At 37.1% G+C, this 18,063-nt stretch overlaps 2 protein-coding genes across 2 annotated transcripts; one reads left to right on the top strand and one right to left on the bottom strand.

Annotated features, from left to right (window-relative positions):
* Positions 1-6,619: 6,619 nt before the first annotated feature.
* On the top strand, positions 6,620-7,664 carry LOC116028871 (LOB domain-containing protein 38-like). The gene is made up of 2 exons (XM_031270712.1): positions 6,620-6,884; positions 7,092-7,664. The coding sequence occupies exons 1-2, from the start codon at positions 6,701-6,703 to the stop codon at positions 7,457-7,459; spliced, it is 552 nt and encodes a 183-aa protein (XP_031126572.1). The 5' UTR covers positions 6,620-6,700; the 3' UTR covers positions 7,460-7,664.
* A 1,118-nt stretch (positions 7,665-8,782) lies between these two features.
* On the bottom strand, positions 8,783-14,273 carry LOC116028820 (QWRF motif-containing protein 2-like). The gene is made up of 7 exons (XM_031270647.1): positions 14,156-14,273; positions 11,094-12,611; positions 10,803-10,922; positions 10,176-10,292; positions 9,984-10,073; positions 9,492-9,599; positions 8,783-9,392 (listed from the first exon to the last, which is right to left on the bottom strand). Exons 2-7 carry the CDS (start codon positions 12,408-12,410, stop codon positions 9,333-9,335), a joined length of 1,812 nt encoding a protein of 603 aa, XP_031126507.1. The 5' UTR covers positions 12,411-12,611; positions 14,156-14,273; the 3' UTR covers positions 8,783-9,332.
* Positions 14,274-18,063: the final 3,790 nt, after the last annotated feature.

Here is an 18,063-nt window from a genome sequence, read left to right as displayed (position 1 = left end):
CTGAGGACAGAGGTGAATTCAGAAGAGGCCTGATTAGCTTGGTCATAAACCAACCAACACTATGGTTCCAGTGAAATTTTCAACGATAACAGCTGGGCCTTAACTTCATTTATTTTCATTAATCAATGATTACTACATATATTATTAGTGTAAACAAGTGCACTACTTGAGAGATTGTTAGGTGTGGAATTTTTCAACTGCCACGGATAGTAAGTGAAACCACTCTACTGATAACTGATAACCATTTGCTAACAGACAGACACACCATTCTACTTTCATAGCCTTTAGACCAAACTTGTTTGACTCCACACAACTAAACTTGTACTTACTCACCACTTTACTCTAAAAAACATGGCTTTCCTTGATGGTTTAAATTATGGTGAGACTCTCCACTAACATCTGCATCAGAAATGGACAAAGGAAATTTGGGTTCAACAGTGTGAGTTGGTTACTTAGACTGCTACATATATATGCTTGTCTTGTGAATGGATTTCTTGTGAAAATGGGTGCAATGTCTTTTGGTTATGATACCCGTTATCCCCGGGTTCGGCTTAAGTTGTGTCCATAGTGTCTACAATTGGTCGGGTAAGGCTTGACCCAGAGCTATTCGATATGATAGTCAGTTCTCTAACCTTACAGTTGCATTGGCAGCCTAGCAACCAATTGCCCTGAGCTGTTGAGTTGAATACGTGCAATATTCGAGAAGACTATAACTTTCCCAGTCACACATTTTATGATTCAGGAATTAACTGAGTTGTCCGTGCTGGCATTGTCTTCATAGTTTCACGGTCACTTAAGCTGCCACTACTGCAATACTTTCCTACTTCTATCATCACCAAAACACCACTCATCAACTGACCATTCTACCACCTACTGTCTTAATTACCTGATTCTCTGTCAGTCTCTCCTCCTAGTAGCTTTCATCACTCTCAACAACACCAAAACTTTTGACACCCCATTTTCCAAATGCACTGTTCAGGAATGTTGGGCTGGTGAAAATTAAGTAATTAATACTCCTAGCAAAATGGCACTGCAAGAAACAACCTTTGCTGAAATGCCAACATTCTCAGCACAACAACTGATTCACAAGTCATTTGCTGTACAGGGAGGGTTTAGAGTTCAAATGATAATTCATATAGAGTAATGGGTCAAGTTCAGCTAGGACTATGGGGGTTCTCATCACTTTCACTTTTGTCTGTGACAAGAAATGAGAAAAGGGAAACTCTGATCTGGTGCCAAAAAGTTACAGCCTTGAATCTTGATTCCACCTTTCAAATTCTGCAAAAACTAACTAATACAGGCCGGTACAATAACAATAATGTCAAAAGGCTCCTTAATTGGCCAACTCGGTGCAAATAAGGATCAGCCTAGTGTATGATACGTTTTTCTACGGGATTAAAGATGACTCATATAATTAGGGGTTACTTAGGAGTTAGGATATACCTCGTGGTGTAACAAAAAGAAGCAAAATCTACAACTTTAAGAAGGCAAAGGCATTCAGTTTTGTTCAAGTTCTATCAACTGTCTGATATGCATATACATGTAAAAAAATCTCCTATAAATGCGTAGTGAATTTCGATCTCAAAGATGATATTGAGGATACCAATTTCTTGCCGACAACATAGACCAACATAATATGTTTCTATGTACCATCCATTTAGTCTACACACATTATCAACAATAACACTCATGCATTCATATAATATATGAACTAAAATTGAAACTTAAAGATCATATCTCTTATTCAAATACTTGAAAATTTTAAATATCAACTCAATCACATGAATGTTGATTGATGAATACCTAGCAAGAGTAACCATGCGGCGGCTCTGGTTATTTATTAATTGGGGAAGTTAGTCTGTTATATTGGAAGGAGATCTAAATAGGCGCGCACTCCAAAGATATTGAAAGATCCATTTCCATATTCACCCCACAATTTCCTTTTCCGAATTTAAGAGAGTATATCTCACTTTTTAGGAAATAAGTCCAAACTTGATTTAGGGAATTAAGTTTCCTAAGCTAAAATTATAAACATCTTCCTTTCTTCTTCTCCTTTGAACTAACTGACTATGTATATATATTCTCAGGGGCATATTGTAAGGAGTTCGATTATTACTTTCCGACAATAAAATTGTTTCTAAGATATTTTCACATTGTATACATTAGTATTAATCTGCCAATCAAGTACCTAGTAGCTGCAAAACCAATATTAATAGAAACACAAATCGTGTTTTGATAGAACATATATATTTCTTGGTGGGATATTATTACTGGCTTCTTAGATTGGCTCCATAAGTGTGTCAAACACCACTTGTCTCTCTAATCCATGGAGGGACAATCTTAAAAAAAGAAAAACAAAAAAAAAAAAAAAAAAAAAGTGGATAGTGTTTAGTTTAACTAAGGTGAGGAAGGGGCCAAATTGTCCATTTAAAATTTTTTTCTCTGACTAGCTCAGCTTACTCCGGTGGTCCCATCCCCATATAATGGAAAACAAGATTATAATAATACACAATAATAATTCGGATAAAGTTTAAGATAATTGACAAGTGTGTCAACGAGGAGGATGAAAACTATAATCTTACACAAAATTTGAAAAGATACCCAAAAATATATATGCATCTATTAAATCTTGGAAGCCTAATTAAATTTTCTTTTAGATCGCAAGAGAAACTTGCAGTCACTATTTTTAAGAATGTACATTAAATTCTTTTGGATGACAACAAAAAACTGCAATTAATAACCTAGAGTTTAATTAAATTTTTTAATAACAAACTAAACACAACTTTTAAGTATGAAAGCCATGTTCTTTCCACCGACAAATCATTCAGTGGATTCAGGTTCAAAATACACAATTTACATACTAAATATCCATAATTTATATACTAAATATTCACAATTTACATAATAAATATTTACAACTTAAATTGTGAATATTTATATAAGTTATGACGGATTCATCTTGTAAGTGAACTTAAGTCAATGGTATAACTATCCATCATCCTTTTAGGCCCAAAATTCAACTCTTTCATGGGTTGAAATCCCATCATCATAGTTTACAGGCAACAAAAATTCCAAGGTGGTCCACATAGGAATTATGATAGCTGCCACGTACTAAGCTCAATATCTGCAACTCCAATGAATCTATTTTTGTCTGCCTCTTGTAACCCTCTACTTTGGAAGTTACGATTTAATTACTCTAAGTAATCCGATAATAATAATAATTAATTAAAGTTATGGTTGTTAATTAACCAGGCTTGCACACACTACCTGGCCTAGTCAGCTTTGGCCTTGTCTTGCCACCTAATCCAATGAATTTGGTGCCTTGCTTTTAAAGACAAACGCAAGTAATTAAGATTGTCATTAACCTTTGGAGTGTTTGATTAGTTTATAGTAAACGCAGATAGGAATGACCTAATAATTCTTAACAAGCTAACATGTTCTAGTACTCCAAAGTGTGTTTTTGTATAAATAATATCAAACTTTATGATCATCGATCTTTTATCCTATGTCCAACGCAAAATAATAATAATAATAATAATACGGAGTAATAATTTGACAAATGGAAAGTGGTTAAAAACCTAAGACAGATTCGTTTATAGTGATAATAATGTCTCTTCGATTCTGTAGAGATCCCCAATATCTTTTTCAATTGTGATGGGCCAAAATTCAAAAAATAGTGATAAAAGTACCATTTCCCATCTCGTTCTCGATATATTAAATTTAAAATTATATATGTGTGTGCGCGCGCATGTATGCGTGTGTGAAGAATTAAATACTTAAGTATTAGATTAATATTTGAATTTGATAGTTTAAATTAAAATTTTTAAATTTTTTAGTTATAAAATATAGGATTGACTGTATTCTAAAAAAAAAAAAAAAAAGGATTGACCAGGGTAGTGAATCTAGTGATACCTTGTCCCTGAAAATTCTTCGCGACAATGAAATAAACTAGTCTAAGTTGTCTATAACTGACCGGCTCAAACCAATAAAGTATATAGACAAACTTCATCGAGAGTCAAACTTAGAACATTATAATTATCAAAGTAAATGTCCGAATAATCTAATACCATATGATTTACTTTTTTTTTTTTTTTGGTAAATTCACGGGGTATTTCTCTGTCCGTTTAACGGTCCAGGTACACCCATGTTCGCTTCGAGAGGCACGAGAGCTGACCCACGGGGAATCGTCACTTGTGAAAATCATACCCGGATTCTCCCGAATTCTTCCTGACAAAGAGAGCTCACTTGCCACTTGAGCTACCCCATTAGGTTACCATATGATTTACTATATACATAGGATATATATATTTAGCACATAATATATTTTCTAACTAGATTCAGTCATGGGCTCATGGGGCTTGCAATTTATTAATAACTAATCATGGATTGATGACATTATTCCCATGCAATAATTGATCCTTAAACCTTATTAGATGATCATGTCAGCCATCTTGGAAATACATTAATTAGCTCTGATCTTTCAAGTTAATTAATTAAATAAATTTAGAAATAAATTGTAAATAAAGTGGAATATATATAAATAATTAAAGCAAGGTGGAAGTGGGGGATAGGCTTTTGTGTATAAGATGATAGTGAGGGCTGAGTCATAGACCTCCAAGAGAAAGCATATATATACAAGAACAACAATAATATAGATGGAGAAGGAATCTTACCTAAATGTTGCTACAAAATTATATTGCATCATATCTTTACATGCTCTTCAAAAGGCATTTATGGCATTAAGGTTGGAGATGATAATGATGAGTGCATATTTTGCTAGCTAGCTAAGGGTGCCCCTTTTGATCAATTATATGCATTTCACAACTATTCCTAGGTAAAATGAAAAGTGGATTAATAATGTCTCAATTTCTTAAGATGGTATAAAATATATAACACATTTTCGCCCTCTCTCTCGTCGGGGTGAGGATTAGTTTTCCCCGTTGAGGTCGGATTGAATTGCTAGTTAATAGAATGTACTCCGTAATTAAGTTGTTATTTGATGAGTTTGGATTTTTTTTTTGATGATAAGTGAAAAACACAATTACTACGCGATGGTTTATATTGAGTCAACTTAGTTTTGTAATCCTAATCGATAAATAATCATAAGAACGTAAACCAGTCTAAGTTGTCTATGATAAAATGTTCGGTTCAAACTAGGTCAATAATAAGCTACTCGCACTGAAAGTTCTGTTTTTCTTTTTTCTTTTTAGTTAGTTTACTTGTGACTTTTTACTAACACAAAGTAAACTTCAAATAGAACACAAGATTTCTTGTAAATCAAAGTTTCAAATTTTTTTCTCTCTCAACGTGATATATAGAATATGAATTGGAAAGTTTGAGGTTGCGTGTTGTGCAGCCTGTAAACCTGTCTGGACTCAGATCATGTTGGTACTTACTAATCTCTTTAATTCATGGATGAAATCTATTGACGTAATAGGAATCTGGAAAGTACATACATCTCATTTACGCTGAAAATAACTTCACCACTATGTATCAGATGAGATGTGTTTGTCCAGGCCAATATTCTTATTTTGCTTTAAAAAATATTATTTAATTTAATCCATACATTAAACATACTATATTACCTTAAATTTTGATGTTTGATTAAAATATCAAAATTGTAAGATTTTTTTTTATCTCACTTGTTTGTCATATGTATTAAAATATGGTATGGTTAGACTGTACCACTCCAATGATGTTAACTGTCAAAATAAGTGTTGATTTTACGGCTACGAGGTAGCTGGATGGCGGGCCAACACAATCATAAAACAAGAAGAAGATAACAGAAAAGATTGAAAGAATATAGAGACAAAGTAATTTCATTTTTATTAAAAATCAGACCCCTTTACAATGTGACCCCATATGTATTTATACAAGATTAATGACTTTGGGAAATGAAAGAAATAAGATTTCCAAGGATTTCTTTTTAACCCTCTGAGTGCCGCATCCGGTCGGGCGCCACAGTCATACTACCAACACCAGGCGGACCATCAGGTTGTCGGGCTCTACCTGTCTCCTGGTCAGCGTGGTTGAGCCATCTGCTCCTGGTACTGAGGGCGCTCTAGATCTGAGCACCCTACTCGGGATATCCATTAATAAGCTCACTCTACAAAATAAGTATTACCCTGTCAGAGAAATTTGTCTCAATGAATATGCTAAATTGTATGAACTCAGTGATATTGTTACAAATTAGTGGTGGGCTGGTGGCACATATGAACCATTCATTAATATGAATCCTCCAATCTCAATTAGACAATTAAACAACTGTTAAGAACAAAATGAAAGTAGGACGTGAAGAATGGGGGAGAGTGTGGAATATAATGTAGATTCCTAAACAACAACAAAAGTCAAAGGTAGAAGGGGGTTAGTCTCCCTTCCACCCAACCCATTCGCGGAGACACGGAGCCGCTCGCACTCACCCAATTACTTTGGAACCCACTTTACCACTACCCCAATATTATTATAATAATAATGTCTTTTTCACTTGTCACACTCATCCCTGCCACCCAAACCCTAAACCATGCCTATGGTCACCCATTAACTCTGGTTTATTCTATTCTCCACATCCCAATTACCTCACTTTCTCGCTCTATATATCTCCCCCTCTCTTCCTCTCCTAAGATCAATACCTCCGATTTCTCTGTTTCATGTTTTTTTTAAGGTTGCCGGAGTTAGTTGGTGATCGTTAGTGGTGCCGCCGATGAGTTGCAACGGCTGCCGGATTCTTAGAAAAGGGTGCAACGACAATTGCATACTCCGACAGAGTCTCCAAGGGATCGAATCCCCGCAGGCGCAAGCTAATGCCACTGTTTTCGTCGCCAAATTCTTCGGCCGTGCCGGCCTCATGTCTTTTCTCTCCTCCGTCCCCGAATCCCAGAGACCAGGTAAGGGAATTTACTTGAAAACAGACAAAAATTTGTGTGAGAACGTCTTACCTGTCTCAATCTGTGCGACAAGTGAGATTTTTGATTAATGAAATAAAAAATTTGACCCATTAATTAAATAGTTGACCCGTCTCAAAGATTGAGACCTGTGTCACGAAAAAATGTGGATTGGTGGTGTTTATGTGATTTTTAATTAAATTTTTGCAGCGTTGTTCCAATCCTTACTTCTAGAAGCGTGTGGAAGAACCGTGAACCCGGTTCACGGGGCCGTGGGGCTACTATGGACCGGAAACTGGCACGTGTGCCAGGCGGCCGTGGAGGCGGTGTTGCGGGGAGGAACGCCGCCGCGGCCGTTGCCGGAGTTCACAATCCCGACGCCTTCGCAGGAATCCGACGAGGCGGCAGGCGATCTGGATCTAGGCCTGACGACGGCTGCGAGGATGACCGGCAACCGGCGCGTGGAGAAGAAGAGGAGGGCGGACACGCCGTCGGAGGAGTCGGAAATCTCCACTTTGGAAAGCGGTTTTGCGTATCATCAAAGTTCTGAAACTAATCTTCTCAGACTCTTTTTCTGAAAGCTAAGCTAAAACCAGTTTTCCAGGAAACACCATAGCTTAACCTTGGAAGTATACTCTGCTGTAGTTTCTTTGTCCCACTCCCTTTTTCTTTTCGTGGACTTTAAGAAAAGATCAGAGCCTAATGTTCTCTCAGATCATTTTACCTCTCAATTAAATTAATGTAAGCTTTCTTTTCTTTGACATTAATTTTTGTTACCTAAAATAATTTGGTATCCCAAATCTCCAACCAATTCATTACTATCCAGAATATTTATTCGAAAGTGTAACTTAACTGGATATAAATTGTTCATGGCTCACTCATTTAAGACCTAAATCGATATAAATTGTACTCCCTCTGTCCCATTTTACCTGTCCTGTTTACTATTCATTGGTCAAACCAACTCTTTCTTCTTTGTTTATTTTCTTTAGTAATTTTTAACTAATTTTAAATTTGATTTTTTGTGTTTAATAGTACTTTTAATGTAGTTTCTAAATATATAAATTTTATATACTAATACTAAATTTAATGTTATGAAAAATTGAATTAAAAATAACTTCAATCAAGCCTCGTTAATCGAATCAGACAAACAAAATGGGACGAAGGTAGTATATGACTTACCAATTTACTGTTGGTGGGTTGGTGATTTAGAGATTGTTGAGTTAAAAATGTTGACCAAATTAGGGGGACAAGCAGAATCCCAATAAAAATCAACCTAGTATTTGGCAAATATCACACTCCCAACAATTCGTTTCTTCGTTTGAGGCACGCCACACATTGGGCTGTGTTACGGCGTTGTCTGCTGTCTCCTGGTCGGCCCATTTACTGCTTTTCTTATTGGACTTTCACCTACCCAACTTCCAACAACTTCACCATTTTTTATTTTTTTTTCTGGTGTAGCTCAAAGTTTCTACCGTAATTAATTCCCCAACTGAATTATAGGCATATCTATTTAGTAGGACAATTGGTCTGGAGATTTAAAGTTGCTCCATACCTAAAGTCAAAGATCGAACTCATCACATTTGTTTAAAAATGGATGAGTCCCTTCCAATCAATCAAACTCCCTATGTTATCATTTGTTCTTATGACTTCTTGGCTCACACAAAAGGCCATACCCAAAAAAGTAAATTAGGGCGACTTAAGCACTCAATAGTTCATTAAGTGAAAAATCATTCTTATTCACTCAAAAATTAAATGAGCTACTCACCACATTTTATGATTTCTAGTCTAGTTGAGCTCGGGGTTTAAATAGCTAGTTCTATTGGTTCGATATATATATAGAGAGTTCATGAACAGCAAGCTGAAAGCTTTTTAAATTCATTAAGTTTTGACCAAGTGATTGGTGAATGGCTTGCCTGGTTTGCACCCTATTCCGAGATTCCAACATATTAAAAAAAGAAAAAAGCATGACCTTAAACCGAAACAAACAACTGAATTGCTGCCAACTGATTTTACAATATGATGTTTCACCATGAAAATCTGCACAACTGAAAAGCACTTGCAGAGAAAAAACACACAAGCCACTTTCAACACCAAACCACCACCACTAGGTGAAATTAACAAAACCAGAACAAAAAACAAAAGAAAAACCTAACTAAAAATTTTACACTGTCATATATACACACATCAGCTTTTCTAACTTTTTACTAGACAATCAAAGAAAAAAAAGAAAAAAGATTAGTATGAATACAGATATCAGTGAGACAGGAAAACATTTCCTCAATATTCAGATGAATTCCATGCAGGGGAGTTGTGTTCCAAAAAATGGCAATGCAAAGCCAAAAGCGGCAGTTGGTTGCTTCCAAACTCCACCCCCATTGAGGACGAAAGGTTTGATGAGTGTTAGAATTTGTCGAAAAAAGACCATCTCTTCTTCTACACAGGTCGGTTTTGTCAGGCTGTTGATATATGGTTATGTTGTAATACGTGTGTTCTCAAACTACAATCCTTAACCTGTTCGATAAGTAAGAACAGATGAAATTCATTCGAGTGAAGTGAGCAGAAAAGATGGAAAAGGAAAGACTGACAGAGGGGTCAGGTGTATATATTCACCTGCATTACGGCTAGCATAGACAAGAAATCTTTGCATTCTTCAAGCAAAGCTCGCTCCTTTGTTGCTGTTTTAGTAAGTTCAGTCACCGATGAATTCGCTTCCTCCACCTGAAAATGTGACACAAATTTGATGGGCATGAACTCGTATTGAAAGTTTTAGATCATCACAAATTCATATGTTTCTCCTCCACACCTCACAAAGCCACCGACTTTTTCATATCATGAATCATATTTATGACAATGTTTTTCTTTGTAAAAGATTCATTCCATTTTCATATTTGCTCGTTCTTTTTTTTTTTTTTTTTTACATCTAACCAAACCTATACACCAAGAATTGACATCCGGAGGATATGCCAATACACATTCTACTCTACCTCGAGACTAAAACTATGGCTTCTATACTCGACATCCTTAGCAGATGCAAAAACATATAGATTAATTTCCGATAAATCAAGGGGAAAGGAGTGTTTAAAGCTAGAACATTTAGATTACCTTTGCCAAAAGTGAATAGATCGAGGATCCCATTGCCTGCATCACATCAACTGCTGAACCAATAGCCTCCTTCAAGCTCTGGGCATCAGCCTGTTAAAATCAAGAGCATTATTGTATTTCACTAAGCAGCATCATAGCTGTTTCGTAAACGCTTTCACCAATATGGATAAAGGGAACAAAGCAGGCACTTACAATTGCTCCGGCAACAACTGGAAGTCGAAGGGTGTTAGACTTCAAAGATTCAATTGCACCCAGTACAGATACAGAGTGTTCTTTATCCAATAAAGCCCAATCTTCTAAATACGAAATCTGCACAAGAAAGTAATAACTCAAGTTAACAAAAACGGTTGACCGCAGACATCCAAAACTTCGTTCGAGAGGAAAAGATTTTTTTAGCCAGACCAACTATAACAAATTTTCTAGCCTACTGGAATTCAGAGGAAACCAATTTGGCTGCCATAGGAAAAGGAAACAGATTAGCAAGTATCCAAATCAGAAAAGTGCGCCAGCCATTCTTTTGGGCTGAAGCCATTCAAATTTGTTTAATGATAGCGATTCTTTTGGTTTGAAGTCATTGAAATTTGTTTAATGATAGCAAGAAATGAAAAAATGAAGGCTAAAGTAAATTACAGAACTGATGGGCAATAGTCTACATAGCAGAAACAAACAAAAGTAAGATACAAATGAAGAATGTTTTCAGTTCTTAATTCATTTAATTATTTGCAGTGAGAACTATAAAATCACAGGAAGAATATCATTGCATAAAGGCAAAAAGAAGAATCTATGTGGAAATTAGAAAAGAAAGGTGAGCAAGCGTACTTGTCCCTTCAGAATGGATGCAAGCTTCAGTTTTTGCCTCAGCAATTGCAACCTGTGTCTTCTTTTAGTGACTGTATCTCGTAGGTCCGAGATTTTTATCCACGAATTCCATAGATCTTTCTGCACAAAGTCGAATGATTTAGTTTACATAAACGCTTCAACAAAGTCATAGCAATGAATTATCATATGCAAGCACACTCGAGTTAAAGCAATGGAATAATCAATTATTTCCACTTCTTGTTGTGAGTTGAAGACAAGTATCGAGCATAGAGTAAAAGCATGCAATCTTACCTCTGCGGTGTGAGTCTGCACATTCAAAGCGGTTTCAGTCCTAGCATTAATGAATCGCCATTGCAAGTGTCGATTATAAAGAAGCCTCAACAGGTGTGCATCCACAATCCGGTTTTCCCCCACCTTCCCCCTCCGAACATCCACAGCAAAGCTAAGAACCGAAGGCGCCTCGTGGAAGCTACTAGTAATGGTGCTAACAGCATTTCTCACACGAGATGGACTGAGCACTCCCCGGGAGGGAGATGATCCTAGTGGCGTCATTACTTTGCTTGGAGATGCAGGCCGAATGCCTCCACGAATAGGCGATGACACGGGAACATCACTAGGGTACTTTCTCAGCCTCGGCTGCCCAACCAATTTTGATCCAGAACTGGCTGATAACAGTGAACCCGAATCCTGCAACCTCCTCAACCTACTATTAGTTTCTTGCCAAAACCGAGCTGAAACAATCCCACAAGGCGGCGTTTGGCCATGAAACGCCACCCCGCCGCACTCTTGCACTCCTGAAGTACTACCAGAAGAAACACTGTCTGTATCAGATAATGTAAGATCAGAGGGCACAGATAACTCATTATTATTATTATTCACTAAGCTCTCATCTAAACCCTGCTCTGCACCTGAGAATGATTTCGCATTCCCCAAATCAAGGCTCAATCTGTTATCAATTGAAAGAATAACATTCCGAGATCCAACAACCTTGCTCCTCTCTGTTCCACGGCAATCTAAACTCCTTGTCAACTGATTTCCTTGCCGGCTCCTCGCCGGCCACCGATCGGCCGGCTTAGAATTCTCAACTTGATCTCCTCTCACCGGAGTACCAGTCCTCCTCCTCTCCGGCGTACTCTTCCTCAAATTAGGCGACGGCGGAGCCAATTTTGTCTTACTAATTGGAAGCGAAAACGCCTCCCCTTGAAACGAAACCGATAAGCTCCGAGTAGAAGTGACTAGAAGCTTAGTAGCGGCGGAAACTTCACTTCCATTGCCGACATTCAAGTCGAGATCAGGCTTTAGCGGCCTGGAGACACCGGAGCGGCGCCGATCCACCGAAACGGACCTTCTGGCCCCGGAAGACGGCGGCGCGTGCGACAAAGGAGTGGAGTTTCTCGAGACTAACGGGGACGGGAATCTTCTAGAAATTGAAGAGGGAGTGGAAGGAGAAGGCGTCGTCATGTACCTAGAAGCGACTACTCTAGCTTTAGGACGTCTGTTATTAGTGTTATCCTTCTCGGACGGCAACAATGGCGGCCTTCTCTGCTCATTCTGCGCCTCATCTCGCGACCTGATTTTCGCTGCTCCCGAAATAGCAGCCACCATCATCACAAAACCTCAAAAACACGCCCTAATAACTACAATTCGCTCCTCACATTGTAATTCTCCCCAGAAAACCCCAACATTCTCTCTGCTTTTGTGTACTTCTTCTCAAAATTCTTGGAGTTTGTTGAAATTTGTGAAGTGAAAATGTGGAGAGCAGTCGAGATTTTTTCCCGGGAAGCAGAGAAGAAGAGGCGCGCTCTGAGCCTGAAAGTGAAAGAGAGTTTGTTTGTTCATGAAGAGAAGATGAAGGGTAAGATTTGGGGACACACAGCTCCTGCATCCTCTAAGAACTTTGGACAGACGTTATGCTAATTGCTAACCAAATCACAATTTTTTTCCATTAATTATTTCTTAATCATGATTTTTACTTAGCTCTTTTGCAATGAATTTTATTTAAAAAAATATTCTTTTGCCAGTTAAACACCACAAACAGTGACTGAAGCTTTCATGGGAGTTGATGATGCTCACCTAACTTCACTTCAAGCCCCTATATTCAAACAACTTTCTAAAAATAAAGCTTTTATAACTATACACTGTATCCAATATCCAAAAAACTTACTCCGTACTTTTTTGTCAGCATAGACAGTTCAGTTGGTTACAAGGGTGAAGTTTAGAAAAAAAGATTCGAATTGAATCTCACAAGCGATAGTGTGGAAGTAACCTCTCAAAGTGAGAAGCAATAAAATTACAGTGATTTACATCCTCCCAAATGCTCTGTTGAGCCAGGATGTGGAGACCCTTTGGGTTGGGAATTCAGCCACAGAGCCGGGGCATGGGAAGCCTAATGGTTGTGAATTCAACCTCTTAGGAAGAAAGAAAACCGACTCTTATATCTTCCTGTATATTTAAAACGAAGTTAAATTATCGATCACGACCGTAAATTATTTGTCACGACATTAGTACCAGAAGATCTTACTCGGTAGATACCAATATGTTTACCAGCTTTGACAGGACAGTGGGCATTAGACATGCTTTGAAATCATTGCTGCAATTGTTGGGAGAAGCAGACAAGAAAGAGAAGTACAGAAATGTATAAACATTCTACTTTTGGACTTAGGTTAATTACAAGGTTAAATTAAAGCATGTTACAATGGTGAACAGATTCAAATGGTCAAACCCTTGTCCCTTGAAGATTCTATGCCTATTAAGCTACTAATATAGGTCAGAAAATTTCTCTCAATTTCAACTCTCCCTGCAAGACTATTGCCCAGGCTAGTTCTTGGGCAATTCAACAACATTTGTTTTTTATGGCTGCTAGTTTAACTAATTCTATCTAGCACCTTGAGCTGCCAAACCAACTTTTTTAAAAAATAAAAATTAAATAAAAATTGAGACCATCCAACAATTATATATATGGTATAAATTTCCGGGTTAAAGATATGATTTTAGGACCGTTAGTTAGTAAACGGATTGCTAATTTAACTACAGGATTTGAGGAATCGTGAACTGAATCTGATTTGTGGGTGTAAATATCAGTGTCGTAATATTTTAAAATTAAAATATAATGTATGTGTTGGTAGAAGTTGATACACAAAGTAAGTAGAGAATAGGTTGATTTGTATGCTGACCTCTCAAGTTGAGTGTTAATAAACTATATTGGTTCAAGAAGGCTCAAAGGTCCTTTTCTATAATCATAATTTCTTCACCTTGTAGTAGTAGTAATAATGAGAGCATAAAATACATTACAGTACATGTATCCCTGTTGAAAGTAAAAATATAATTTAATTACATGCATGCATGTCGAGTACCTGGCAAGAGAAGATCAGATTATATCACCCCATCAGAAAAATCGTTTCTTGAAAAACGCATGGCGAAGAAAAATCAACTAAATTTAGGGTTTGAAAAGCTAGGAAGGGGAAGAATTTTGTAGGGAGCATGAGATCACAAAAGCTAGGGTTCAACTTCTCTACTGTTGAAGAAAGCTGCACTTATAAGGACAACCTTAGGAGCTTGCCTTGTAAAATTGGCAAAGCTTTGCCTAAGACAATACCTATGTTATTATCAAAATCCAACCTGTCTTTTGGTATTATTAGTGCTTATTTTAGAAATTAATGATCTGATTTTGTGATTTCTAGATATAGGATGAACCATCCCACTCATCACCCCTATGCTTCCCTTGCTTTTAACGCAAGTTAGTCCATATATGTTTAATTGCTTGTTTCTTAGCTTCCTCTTGCATCTTCTCTTTGTGCTCTTCGCCACCCCCTCGATAACTCAACTTAACACAGAACCTTTAAGAGGCTCTTAAAGTGCCGCTAGTGAAATTCGATCCCTGGTCATTGTTCTCAAACTTTACACATATAATCAACTGAGCTAGCTACCAATGCAGGCAGGGCTTTATTATTCTCAAAGATAAAGCAACTATATATGGATACAATATCATTTATTTTGTGCATATAAAAGAAATAAAACAATTCTAAAGAGATAATTTTTATTTTTTATTTTGAAATAAGATAAGTAATGAGTATGTCTGCATGGATGGACAGTTGATCATATGGATAGAAAGTTTGAGAAGAAAGACCAATGATTAATCAGACTTTATATATGTGGTCCAATTGAAAGTGCATATATATGCAGATAATAGTACTCTATACTGGCATTGGGTTGAATTTCATTGTGGAAAATTGAATGTGTAAACAGGTGTGGGGAAGCTCTTCAATTCCACCATCATATATATCCTTCCTTTCTTCAATAAGCATTATAGCAACCCGTGAGTCGTGAACGCCATTCATTGTTTTTATTACGGATCTGATGCACCAACAGAAGTTGGTGTAATATATATCCACTTATATATGTTATATGTATATATACACACATGCACTCTCCACAACTTGCCCATACACTTGTGGCATCATTAATTACATCTACGTTACTTTATGTGAAGTAACATATATGATGCCATATACGGTAACACAGGTTCTGAGGCATAGCTCAGTTAATTGATCAATGTTGAGTAATGTTAATAGTCTGCTTCCAATGTCGAGTAATGTTAATATTATGCTTCATTAGTAATTGTAGTGTGCAATTAGGATCTTATCAATGAAATCGATCAGTATATTTAATTTGTCCAGTTATAAAAAAAAATTGTGATAGTTGAAGTATATGTTTCAATTTACACCACCAAAACTATAGGGTAAGGGCAGGTGAGGATTCTCTGAGGTCAAGGTGCAAACATTTGTTTCAAAGTACAGATGCCAAACGACTGTCAATAAGAGCTCTTGGGAGTCATCAGCCAACATCCCCGGTGTACCTTTGATCCGTTGAGCGAGAGCCTTCCACACGGGATTCCCAGGTCACTATGGCCGACTTTCGTCTCTGTTCGATCAGTCGGTCTCACAGTCAGGCATGCTTTTACCATTACGCTCACGAGCATAATCTTAGCTTGAGTCTACCTTCACACACCTCTGTTACTCTTTAGGAGGCATCCGTCCCAGATAAACTACCCACCTCGTAGTGTCCCATGAGCCTACCTTCGCACACCTCTGTTACTCTTTAGGAGGCATCTGCCCCAGATAAACTACCCACCTCGCAGTGTCCCGCCTCCCAGGGTCCCTAGTAACATGTGGGCAACCAGCCAAGTTTGTGGGACGGTGGGTTTGATGAAGTTTGACTTTTCGTGAGAGCTATCTATTGATCTTATTGGTTTGAACCGGTTAACTATGAACAATCCTCATTCCGTATGGTCATTTCCCGCCTAGGATCATAAGGCGAGCCTCATACAGAATGCAACTTTTGGTCATATACAGAGGCAAACAAGAGCCCCATATGATTGTTGTATTGGATGAATGTGACAAATGTTTTTTGGGACATACAAACATGGCAGGGCACGTGTTTTGGTCACTGAACCTAATCTGCCCACGTCTCTGTTAACACAGGGTGTCTGCCTATCTACATGCATGCATGTCAAACGTATATAACCTTAACATTAAACTCAGACTTAAGTCCAAAGTATATTTGTTGGATGGGTTTTCTCATATCTTTTACAGTGGGTGGTGGTTTTGGGTCTCTTTGTTAATACTACTAATTAAAAGCTGTGGCGATCTGATTAATCCATCACGTTTTTGCACTTTTAGAAGAAAATGATGGTGGATTGATTGAAAAGTCACTCAACATTAAAAGTAATGTAGCAATTTGTCAAACAAATGGTATATTATATATAGTTTTAGTTAACCCAATTCCAAAGTCTACACTACCCATACTTAGCTTCTTCTTTCCACTTGGGACATGTTCACAAGGAAAATGTGACCTTTTTTAAATTTTATATACCAAAAATTCATAATTTATAATTATTATTTTTGAGGTGATTTTTTAGATGCCAAGTAGGAGAAAAAAAAAAAAAAAAAGAGGAGCAAGGTCATTGACACGCCAGCCAACGCGGACTACACGCACCTGGCTAGGCGCCATTGTGCACGTGCGCACTTACGCATCCACTTTCTCTTTTTCTATGTTGTGGGACCTAAAACAAACCTCATTTTTGCAAGAATACCTCACATTTTCTCTCTTCTCCCCTTAACTAGAATACCTCACATTTTCTCTCTTCTCCCCTTCAGTTAAGGGTGGCTTTGTATAGTAAGGGTACGTTGAACCTTCAAGAAACATGAGATTTAACTAAAAGTGTCTATGTATTAACGGTTCACTTAGAGCTAATGGTGTCCATGTGACAAGTATTAACATTTAGGTTAAACGGAGTATTATATAAGGAGTATTATTTAAATTTATAGTCAAACATCAACAAAAGAGGCTATCAAACTTGGAATTAAGGATGGCTTAGATGCAAAGAAATCTAAGGTACACTGAGTTTGGACAACTAACAAGGTTGGTGAAGTGACATTAATTTGAATCAATTAATTAACTTTGTTTCCACTTATTATTTGTTAACTGGAGATTTTCCAAGGGCTGTTGTCAATCAAGAAAGGTTGAGAGATTAGTTAGAACAAATGGTGTCGGTCCGATGATCCACTTTAACAAATATTCTAGTAATAACTGAGTAACCATAATGATATATCATGGAACCACATTATCACTTAACTAACAGGAATAATGACTTCAATTTAGTTCAACAGTCTTCTTCTAATCGCTCACAAAATGCAATTTGTATCAGACCTCTATTTAACAGCCATTTTATAAAGGCTATTATTCAGAAGGCTCTGAAAAGTCTTCAGATAACAGTGCAGCCAATTCCAAACACAAACAAGAGATAAATATGTGTTGTGTCTAAAGAAGTTAGAAAATGGCAATCAAGAATTTAAAGGATTGGAGAAAACATATAACAAGTTCAACAATCTTTAAACAAGATTAAGACATCAATCTCTTGTCCACGAGTAACAAAACAAAACCATTAAATATCAGATATTATAATCTGTTCTTAAGGCAACTACATATTGATCAAATATCAAATTACTCTTGTTCTTGATTGCAACGGTATCTGGATTCTTTAGCGGTACTGCAAAGACAATTAAAAGAAAAAGTTCAGTACCTCTAGACATGAGATCCATGGCATTTTAACAATAAGCAAGCATTTAATACGCGGGATTCGAGAAAAGAACTAGGTTACACCCCAATATCAAGTGAGAGGGCAGTATGAAATTAACTCCATATATGAGACACTCATAAGTCAATTCAATACCTTGATGAATCCAATTTCCTTTGCGTTGCT

This window comes from Ipomoea triloba, chromosome 9 (assembly GCF_003576645.1).
Source record: "Ipomoea triloba cultivar NCNSP0323 chromosome 9, ASM357664v1".
In the NCBI taxonomy this organism is placed as follows: domain Eukaryota; kingdom Viridiplantae; phylum Streptophyta; class Magnoliopsida; order Solanales; family Convolvulaceae; genus Ipomoea; species Ipomoea triloba.
The sequence above is the reverse complement of the archived record's forward strand: the minus strand, read 5'-3'. Positions and strand labels throughout refer to the sequence as shown.

Bases quoted from the DNA above. Each gene is read 5' to 3' on its own strand.
- LOC116028820 (XM_031270647.1), bottom strand. From the start codon at position 12,410: ATGATGGTGGCTGCTATTTCGGGAGCAGCGAAAATCAGGTCGCGAGAT. The intron at 10,923-11,093 runs GTAAGATTGCAT...GACTTTGTGCAG, and splicing joins TGCAGACTCACACCGCAGAG to AAAGATCTATGGAATTCGTG. The intron at 9,393-9,491 runs GTGAATATATAC...CTTATCGAACAG, and splicing joins CTATGCTAGCCGTAATGCAG to GTTAAGGATTGTAGTTTGAG.
- LOC116028871 (XM_031270712.1), top strand. From the start codon at position 6,701: ATGAGTTGCAACGGCTGCCGGATTCTTAGAAAAGGGTGCAACGACAAT. The intron at 6,885-7,091 runs GTAAGGGAATTT...AAATTTTTGCAG, and splicing joins CCCCGAATCCCAGAGACCAG to CGTTGTTCCAATCCTTACTT.